At 45.4% G+C, this 10601-nt stretch overlaps 2 protein-coding genes across 3 annotated transcripts in view; one reads left to right on the top strand and one right to left on the bottom strand.

The window, feature by feature from the left end:
• efcab7 (EF-hand calcium binding domain 7) overlaps nt 1-544 on the bottom strand; it is a 15836-nt gene extending 15292 nt beyond the window's left edge. For both annotated transcript variants that reach the window (XM_084461618.1, XM_084461619.1), the window contains exons 1-2: nt 492-544; nt 218-362 (exon numbers count right to left, since the gene is read on the bottom strand). In XM_084461618.1, coding sequence (XP_084317744.1) covers nt 218-359 — 142 coding nt within the window. In that variant the 5' untranslated portion in view covers nt 360-362; nt 492-544. The remainder of the gene's footprint in view (nt 1-217; nt 363-491) is intronic.
• Nucleotides 545-1037: 493 nt separating this feature from the next.
• On the top strand, nt 1038-9386 carry itgb3bp (integrin subunit beta 3 binding protein; the record flags this gene model as incomplete). Its single annotated transcript, XM_084436088.1, has 7 exons — nt 1038-1173; nt 1288-1360; nt 1641-1698; nt 3543-3621; nt 4280-4370; nt 4606-4662; nt 9337-9386. Exons 1-7 carry the CDS (start codon nt 1156-1158, stop codon nt 9384-9386), a joined length of 426 nt encoding a protein of 141 aa, XP_084292214.1. The 5' UTR covers nt 1038-1155.
• Nucleotides 9387-10601: the final 1215 nt, after the last annotated feature.

Below are 10601 nucleotides of genomic sequence, written 5' to 3'. Positions count from 1 at the left end.
TAGAGGAATGGACACGGCATCGGTTAGCTAATGATTGGAAATCTTTAAAAAGGGTTGTGGGTGATGGACTGATAAGTCACAGTGTAGTGTACTCAGTAGACCTATGTGTAATATACACTATGTAAAACATACCTTATGCTTTTTAAATTATGATGTGCCCAGTTTTATCTTATGGACCTGACACGACTATATCAATGATGACAACTATCCTACTTACCACGACAAAGCTGTTGTTTGGAGGTGATATTGGTCAAACTAGATCGGAAAACGCTCAAGTAAGCAGCTCTACAATGCATGTAGAACGTCTCTTCGTCGGAAGCATGTCTGAGGGACGACCGAGACGATTCGTGCACTGACATTATCTGATGGGAGTAGAGAATAACGTAGCATTGGATCTCCAATATGGAGTATCAGCACACTAAAACATAATTGTCATCATAATATGAGAAGATAAATATGAACAAGAAAATCTGGAATTATGTGCTGTTTACCTTGTTGGATAGGGGAGCGATAGCTTGCTACACTTGCTGCCGCTAGTTGCTATGTCAACAACAACATGATCGGTGTACTAGCTAGTGAACACCGAAGCAACACAAGGGCTTCAAAGGTTCCGTATATATTTCCATAAATAATATAGGGTCGTAAGATGTTGCTAATAAACCAAAGTAAAGCACACTCAAAATGTACTGCATGCTATAAAATATTGCTTTATTCAGAGGTAGCAGAAATTATTATGTTTACAAATTGGCAGATGACAGAAAGTTGGGGCTTTCGTTTGTTTCCAGAGGACAGTAGAAGTTAGTGCACCCGCGCCAAATTTCAACAGCTCCATGATATTCAATCACAGAGGCACAAACAGAATCAGCTCCATGATATTCAATCACAGAGGCACAAACACAATACTGGAGCTTTTCGCGTCGTCAGAAAGAAAAAATGCCGTAAGTTGCTGTCTTATCATTGCTCTATCACAATACTGCCGAGAATATAAAACTTGTTGACAACGAAGTAACTAACGTTAGCCAGTTACCCAGATGCCCCGGCAGCTGAGTGCAACTAAACGACAGTTAGCTGGTAGCTAACACGCACTAGCTAGCTAACTACTAGCAAGCAGAAATCTTACCAGACTCTTTTCACAGGGTCAGAAGAGCACTCCGTATGGTGAACAACGAAACTGTGAGTTTGATTTGTGAAGGCTTATAAAGTCCGTCTACTTATCATTTCCCTGCCACCTATCAAGAGTAAACAAGCAACAGGATATTAACTTTTTTGTTTTTCCTGTGCCTAAAGCATACCCCAGCTAAAAGGCAGGGAACTGAGAGAAACTTCTCTCCTATAACCGGCACTGCGAGACTTCAAGCAGGTACAGCTAAGTATTGAACATCATAACTGACCTAATATTACAAGTTATTGCTGGGTTGCCCCAAAGGCTCACTCATTCCAATAGGCTTTCTGTTCATTTGACACTGTGATAATTGTAATGCATTTCACAACAAGTATTTAATAGTATTTGAGTGCTGTGTCAGAACTTATTTTCTCTGACTGATACCTAAGCCATAGCGTGGTATTTACAATTAACCACAAACAATGTCAATGCTGATATAGATTTGATGTCTTACTGATATTCTGTATTGCATCAACAGCAGCGAATGTCAAGGCCAGTTCCCATGAACCACAGGTGCCACAGAGTGATGTGGAGAAGTGAGTGGCCTTATTTGTATCACCCCCCCCCCCACACACACACACACACACAAATTGCTTTACCTGCACAGGTTCAGGTTGACTTTTGGTCAAATCACTTTTCTTGAGAGAGTCTCCAACCGAAACATTGAGCTGAACCTGTACTGAACTAAAAATAAATAAATAATAATAATAATAGAATTTCACATTATAATTTTAAGTGAACATGTGGGACTTTTATTGCCTACACCACAGGAGAGAAGGCTTACAGTATGAATGTTATCTAACTACTTTTACCCTTATTTGTTCATCAAATTCACTTCTTAAGTCTGTGTTAATCATTAGTCAATGGCTTGAGTTCAGTGGATTGCATGTGATGTTCTGTTCTGAATGATACTGGAAGAAGGGAATTTAAGTTCTGTCTCTTTATTAGTTGATATATATTTCAATTGCCCACAATCCTGATGGTCATAGTGATGAATAAGAGTTTAATGACAGGAGACATGAAATTATGGGGATTCATCACTGGCCAAATTATCAGTGATTTACATAGCACTAAAAATAGTTGTGTAAGGGTAGCTTAACACAAGAGCCATTTCCTTCCTCAAAGTAGCCATTTGGAGTCAGACCACTCCATCAAGACAAGCATTAGTTTAGAATTTTATAGTGCAGTCATTTAGGAAAGATCAATTTGAATCTTTGTATTATGACCTGATGGCATGAATTACTATGTGAGCAAGCTATATGGAGTTGTATTTTCAGAACTCGTAGCTTAACTGTCTTCACATCCACACACTTAATACATTCTCATCTTGGCGTTTTAAAACGAAAATGATCTCCGCTCACACTATTTATTTATTTATTTTAGCACCGTTTCAGAAATAATCTCCGTCCATACTAACACGCCTGAAAACACGCATCACATGACCATCCACGTATCACATGACCATCCACGTATCACTTGACCATCCACGTGCACTGGGCATGCATGTGCTAAGCAACACATGCTTGTAAGGCGGTCAAGGTGGCGGAAAAACCATAGATTTGGAGTCACAGTGGTACTGTGAGCATTACCCGCCGTCAGAGAACACTAGGGCAATGGGAAAGGACTACCCACACAAGATGGATGACATCACAAAACATGTGGGACTAGCTATAATGTTTTGACTTGATTTATTTATTTTTACAAAAAAAACATCGACAATGCTGGCTAATAGCCCAATAGTTTTAAGGATTTAACGGGAACCTTCCTAATGTGTAAGAAAGTTGTACACATATTTAGTGTTGGCGGGGGGAGAGGTGTAAGAGGGATTGGCATGATTGACAGCTATCAACTGAACGTGAAACAAATGAGCAACACAATAATTGAGAATGGCGGGTCTCGTTACCGGGTCGGAAGATTTTACAGTTGATTATGACATTTATGATGCGGAGGAAATTCAGGGCTAGTTGTTTGACCCCTGAATTTACAGATGATAAAATCAGGGAACAGAGAAGAACCAGAGGCTTCAGTGAGGCAAGTCAAACCCCTCCTCGTCCCTCCCCCCTGGCCGGCTAGGAATCTTGTGTCTCTGTCGGTGATGCGCCACAGACCTATAGTGTGCAACGCTAGGACATGAGCAGAACACAAGCTGACACGGGCCACCTATGGCGTGACAGCGAGCACAAATACACCAATCACAGCTGGATACCCTCTACGGACCCCAGCACGGCAGTCACCCCTTCTCACCCTTTCGCCCTTTTGATTCAACACTCCATGCTAGGGTACAGTCAGATGGCTCAACCAGGAAGTGGATCCTTGTACATCCATGTGAATCTGTACATTTTTGTTTCTCTACTTTGATAAGACCTTTTGTTTTGACCAGATTGTCCATCCTGAGATCCAAGATGGAGGCGTCAGCAGCAGAGTTCATCAAGGCCAGACGAGAGCTGGAGGAAATAGTGGTGAGCGACACGTTTTCTCTCATTTCATTTCATCATTTGAGGAAATGTAGCGTTTCCATCATTGCCCAAGTTTGAATGATGATACAGTTTTTCTCTGGTGTTGAAGTATATTTCAAGCCCTTTGAAGAGGCCCATTCATGTTTAAAAATATCAAATCACATCAAACTGTATTTGTTTAGCACATTTCATACACGGAGGCAACACAGTGCGCTTTACAGAGAGCAATGGGAGGGTGGGCATAGGTCCCACCCCTACATATTTCAGAGGGAAGCAAAAAAACAGTTTCACCCAGGGGCCAGAAAAGTGAGCTGTAAAAATTCTTCACTGACCTCTCTCAACGAGATGATTGAGCAAGCTCCTGGAAAATGTCTATTGGCTAAGAACATATACAGAGCAGTAAACATGGGCTAAATACTCCATAAGAGAGACATGACTAACAGGAGAGAGCACAAATAGTTCCAGAGAAGTTGCCTACATGGAAGGCCATTATGTGTTAGCTATCCCTGTAGTCTCTAATATGATATTTAAGTGAATCATATAACAAAGCACAGTAAGCACTTAGCAGAACAGAGACAAATCAAGTGTATTATACTGTATCACAGGAATTACCTTTCTTATATTGCATGCTTTGTGATGGTGAAGACTTTTTAACTATCAGTCTGCAGAGGGCAGCAGTGAGCTGAGCAGTTTGTTGTCCAGAGAAGCGCCTGCTGACCTGAGAACAGAATTGAGGAGACACAGAGCGCTTGGTAAGCTGCTACTCACTCACCTGACCCACAACCATGTAACATGATCCATTCAAAATATGAGACTAATTATATTTGTATGAGTTAAATTTTGCACTGCACCCCCTTTCTTTGCTTTTTGGTTAATACATCAGTAAATCAAGGTTGATTAATATATTTGGGGTTTGGTTTACTACTTACTTGCTTATTGGAACCCCATTGTTCCCAGAAGTGTCATTAAAATCATGTCTACTTTCAGCCTCCAAAGCAGACTCCAGTTTAAAAGTGAATGATGCTCATCAGAACCCCTGTCAAGGTAACCGATACACTAGCATAACTATTGTAATAACTTTTTTATACACTAAGAGGATTTACACAATCGGACTGCTAACATTATACACTGTCAAGAAAAGCCCATCTCTAAAGCTTATTTGGGGTTATTGCATTCATTATTAAAAATACATGTTGTACTCTGATGATGATGATGATGTTGATACTGTTCTGAGGGTGATGAAAATAGCTAATATTGGCTCATAAAAGTGGAAATATTTGACTCATAATATGATAAACACCCATAGAAGTGGGCCAGTGGGACAGTACCATCATTATTTTGGCCATAGCAACAAGTTAAGCTTATATCCTGAAGTTAATTAGTTCAAATCAGATAGATCATTGTGATTGTGACCTGTATTACATGAATGAGGGGGCTATAAGAAGAGATGTTTTGTTCCAGTTGTTTGTGTAAGATGATTGATTTGAGGGTGAGGAGGATAACAGAGAAGTCACAAGGAGAAGCAGAGAGGACCTTTGTTCTAGAGACAAGCAGGAGGTCTGAGATAGCAGGCCCCATTCACACCATTTATACACTATTACATTTAAATGTGTGCTGGTTTCAATTTTCCAAAACTAGTACACTGCAAGTTATTTTACACTAACAAGCAAATCCTTAGATTCCCAGGTGGGGAAATAATTTGATTATTTCAGGCACAGATTATGCCTCCGGCAAAGCAATACTTGTGATCCAATCACATAATGGTTATTTGTGAAAAATGAATAGGGGGGTTGTCATAAGTTCAGCTTGCTTTTCGATGTGGTTGCTGAAAATTGTTTTAATTAGTTCCAGTGAAGAAGCCTTATGTATACATTGCCTTGTGCAGTCTACACCAAAGGAATGTCACATTTTTTATCACATGGTCATATGCATGACATTTATCAGTTGTGCATGAAGCCCCTTACAACAACAAAGTTCACATTGTCAAAGCCAATCGCTCGGGGAGAGAGTGGCTCTGCTGTTGCTTTGGGAAACACATTTAAAGTAAACAAACTGTTATTCAAGTGCTGGCCCATATCTGCGCCGAGCGTGAAATCTGTGATGATGGGGATTGTGTCATGGAGGCAGAATAGTGTAAAATGTTTGTTGAGATCTGCTGCTGTGGCATTTAGGCCTTAGGTTCATGTGCTGAATGCACGGAGGGGCGTAAGAAGCTCTGTTGCTCAGCGAGGCTGGGAACACTGGCTGGTCTCTGCTGTCTTGACCTGCTGACATTCACATGGACACTTATTTTTATTCACCCGGCCGACATGACTAACATCAATTGTGACTACTGACTAGCGCACTGGAGAGGGCAGAAGTGTTTTTTGATCAACATATTTACAGAACAGAGATGACTGGAATATGACCAGCACTAGGACACGTGCCTCGTGGGAAGCTGCCATAGAGCCTCAAGACGGACACCTCTGGCGGTCCTGGATGCCTCGTCAGAGGGGGAGGGGCTAGATTGAGTAGAGTGATTCATAGCAGAGTATATGGATTTGACCTCAGACAGTTTCAGTGAGGAAGTTCTCCCCAAGTACATGATACTGATTGATTTATAGATTGTGTTGTGCTCCTTTTATTAACTGTCCGGCCTTCATGGAGGCTACTGAGTGCACAAAGAATGCAATGTCATACAAATCCAATTAGGAAATTGGATTATTGTGCCCTCGCTCTCTAGGAAAAGATGATGGCCTGCCATAAAGTAAACATATCTCAGGAATGAAGGCTACATTTGAATTGAAAGTGTGGAGTTCAGAGGTTATTGATCCCACAGAAAGGAGCAACAGCGGTCACCTGTGCACAGAAAGGGCCCCTGAGAGTCTCTTGGGTGGTTAGAACTGCTGTGGAAATCCGCTGGCCTTTGGTGTGGCTGCAGTCACCTCAGTGTTTCCTGAACCAGCTGGAGACGACACACACCGTCACTTCCTGGCCATCACCTGGATCTCAAGGGCCGAGCAAAGTTTACAGCCGCGCCACGCCAGACTGGACCGTACAGGCCAAGGCAGCCGAGTCATCCAGGATGTTTGAACTTTGACTGCCAAACCTCTGCACCCACTTCCCCTTCACCTTTCCATCTCCCCTTCACCTTTCCATCTCCCCTTCACCTTTCCATCTCCTCTTCACTCTCCATCTCCCCTTCACCTTTCCATCTCCCCTTCACCTTTCCATCTCCCCTTCACCTTTCCATCTCCCCTTCACCTTTCCATCTCCCCTTCACCTTTCCATCTCCCCTTCACCTTTCCATCTCCCCTTCACCTTTCCATCTCCCCTTCACCTTTCCATCTCCCCTTCACTCTCCATCTCCCCTTCACCTTTCCATCTCCCCTTCACCTTTCCATCTCCCCTTCACCTTTCCATCTCCCCTTCACTCTCCATCTCCCCTTCACTCTCCCTCTCCCCTTCACTCTCCATTTCTCCTTCACTCTCCATCTCTCCTTCACTCTCCATCTCTCCTTCACTCTCCATCTCTCCTTCACTCTCCATCTCTCCTTCACTCTCCATCTCCTTCACTCTCCATCTCTCCTTCACTCTCCATCTCCCCTTCACTCTCCATCTCTCCTTCACTCTCCATCTCTCCTTCACTCTCCATCTCTCCTTCACTCTCCATCTCCTTCACTCTCCATCTCTCATTCACTCTCCATCTCCCCTTCACTCTCCATCTCTCCTTCACTCCATCCCTCCTTCACTCTCCATCTCTCCTTCACTCTCCATCTCCCCTTCACTCTCCATCTCTCCTTCACTCTCCATCTCTCCATCTCCCCTTCACTCTCCCTCTCCCCTTCACTCTCCATCTTCCCTTCACTCTCCATCTCTCCTTCACTCTCCATCTCTCCTTCACTCTCCATCTCTCCTTCACTCTCCATCTCCCCTTCACTCTCCATCTCTCCTTCACTCTCCATCTCTCCATCTCCCCTTCACTCTCCCTCTCCCCTTCACTCTCCATCTTCCCTTCACTCTCCATCTCTCCTTCACTCTCCATCTCTCCTTCACTCTCCATCTCTCCTTCACTCTTCATCTCCCCTTCACTCCATCTCTCCTTCACTCCATCTCTCCTTCACTCTCCATCTCTCCTTCAATCTCCATCTCTCCTTCACTCTCCATCTCTCCTTCACTCTCCATCTCTCCTTCACTCTCCATCTCTCCTTCACTCTCCATATCCCCTTCACTCTCCATCTCTCCTTCACTCTCCATCTCCCCTTCACTCTCCATCTCCCCTTCACTCTCCATCTCTCCTTCACTCTCCATCTCTCCTTCACTCTCCATCTCTCCTTCACTCTCCATCTCTCCATCTCCCCTTCACTCTCCATCTCTCCTTCACTCTCCATCTCCCCTTCACTCTCCATCTCTCCTTCACTCTCCATCTCCCCTTCACTCTCCATCTCCCCTTCACTCTCCATCTCCCCTTCACTCTCCTTCACTCTCCATCTCTCCTTCACTCTCCATCTCTCCTTCACTCTCCATCTCCATCTCTCCTTCACTCTCCATCTCCCCTTCACTCTCCATCTCTCCTTCACTCCTCCTCCCGTCACCAGCAGGGCTACTTCTCTCAAAGTGCAGTTGTGGTGTTAAGAAGCGCTTGCAGTCATTCTTTAAGGCTAACTAAAGTTTCGGTAAGCATTCTGGAGAAGTCACTTTTCGTCAGCAATCAGGCTCCGGGTGGACATAAATCCACAGGGTCGGCCAGGCATTACAAATACCCCGGGTGTCCGTATGTGCTGATGACTACAGAATTGAAAAGAAAGGCCGTCATAATTCTGAGGCAAGTTCCCCTCAGTGGAGGGTATTGATTATTTGTGTGTGGCGAGAGATTTGGAAAATTCAATTAAAGGAGTTGTGCAAAGGATTCATAAATTCTCCACCTGCAGCCCGCACTGGGACATAGTTATGTTCTAAATCAATGTTGCACTTCACAATATATTTTCTTAGGAGCATAAAAATAAATAACATTTAAACAGTTCTGCTTACCACAGAAGCAAATTTTATTTTCTCCGAAGCATTTTGGTCACGGGCGAAGCACCGACTCACACGCAGCGCCCGGGCAGTAACAGATTTTTATTGCGATTTTTCCATAAGAAAATCCTACGATATGAATTTTGAGATGACAAAATGAGGAGAAAGAGGGTGGCTCAGCAGAATAAAAATTGATCAGACGGTCGACGGGGGCCATGTTGGGGAAGATTTGTATGTCCGCAGTAATGGGCTGTATTAAAGAGAGGATTCCTTCAACTGTCATAAAAGTGATGGGGTTGTGTCCTGGCCTGGGCCAGACCACGGTCACATCAATCCTGACAGACCCCCTGTGGACAGAGACCCGCGCCCCGGGGACTTTGATGCTTTTTGATTAAACACACAGTTGCGATTAGACAGCAGAGTTGTATATTAGAGGCTGTTCAGGTGAGGGGGAGGCCCGAGGTCTTCGATCGGCCCGGAGGGTGCAGAGTGCGCAGTCCTCCGTGGGTGGGAGTGATTTCTGAGCGGGACACTCGTGTTGACCTCCGCCCCCCAGCGAGAAAGAAGGCTGTTTTTCAGTATTGTAACTCTAATCAATGTCGATATTTTGACCCACCAATTAATATCTATTTGCTGCTGAGGTGCTTTGCGTATATATTATGAGTGGGTTGCAGTTTTAGAGTTTGTTACTAATCATCTGTTGCTTTTTTTTTTTCTTTGCAGTTGTCAGGGCTGGCAGCTCTTATGATTTCCTGAAATCCATAATGGATTGAGGTACAGTACAGTGACCCTACTTAACCTCCGATATCCATTTTACAGTATTTTGTTCAGCAGTTGGTCCATCTGTTTGAGATGCAGCATCCAGCACATCTGTGTTTTATCACACCTCAAAGTGTGTGTGAGAGTATTGTGTGTGTGAGAGTATTGTTTGTGTGTGTGTGTGTGTGTGTGTTGAGTCAGTAGGAGCCAGTGGGGTTACGCTCATGTTTTCCTCACCTATATCCCCCAGGTTTCCGGCGTGCGGCTCCACGCTTGACGGCTAATGAAATAGCTCTTCCCTTTCCCCCGGGCGGCGTGCGCGTCTCCTCCGCCGGTAGACGGGAGGCGCGTCCGGAAGCCGGGCCTGTCAGCGGTGAGGCCGGGACGTCCCGGAGACCGTCACTCATCAGGCGAAGGTGTCAGAAAGCGAGCGTGAGCGTCGGACACGTTTCCGCTGAGCCCTGTCTACCGAGGGAGCCCAGGCCTCACCGCTCACTAATGTTGATTCTGCTCTAACGGCTGTGCTGCTAGAGCCCCTCGTCCCACTACACCCCCTACCGTATGGAACCACACCCCTTTCCACCTCCCCAAACACAGGAAGCACTCGCCGGTCTCTTTATTTGGCCGTGCCTGGGAAGGCCGAGGTCTCTCCGCTGGCCTGGCGGGCCTTAAGCAACAGCTGGTGCGCAGTCAAACATTTCCTATTTCTGCCTAAGGTGGATCATATAGCTGTCACTTTATCACCCTTGGAGGCCGTGTGAAGGACAAAATGAGCACACCCACAAACAAAACTAATGTTTTCATACTGGCCCTCTGGACCCCCCACCCGCCCGTACCCCCCCCCCCCCCCCCCCCGGCCACTGAGACCAGGATCCTGCTCAGGGGGGGGTAGGATGAGACCAGGATCCTGCTCAGGGGGCAGTAGGATGAGACCAGGATCCTGCTCGGGGCAGTAGGATGAGACCAGGATCCTGCTCAGGGGGCAGTAGGATGAGACCAGGATCCTTCTCAGGGGGGGGTAGGATGAGACCAGGATCCTGCTCAGGGGGCAGTAGGATGAGACCAGGATCCTGCTCGGGGCAGTAGGATGAGACCAGGATCCTGCTCAGGGGGGGGTAGGATGAAACCAGGATCCTCCTCCAGGGGGGGGGGGGGTAGAATGACACCAGGATCCTCCTCCAGGGGGCGTAGGATGAGACCAGGATCCTCCACCAAAGGGGGGGGGGGGG

The sequence above is a fragment of the Borostomias antarcticus genome (genome assembly GCF_949987555.1).
Source record: "Borostomias antarcticus genome assembly, chromosome: 3".
In the NCBI taxonomy this organism is placed as follows: Eukaryota; Metazoa; Chordata; class Actinopteri; order Stomiiformes; family Stomiidae; genus Borostomias; species Borostomias antarcticus.
This window is presented reverse-complemented; position numbering and strand designations above follow the sequence as displayed.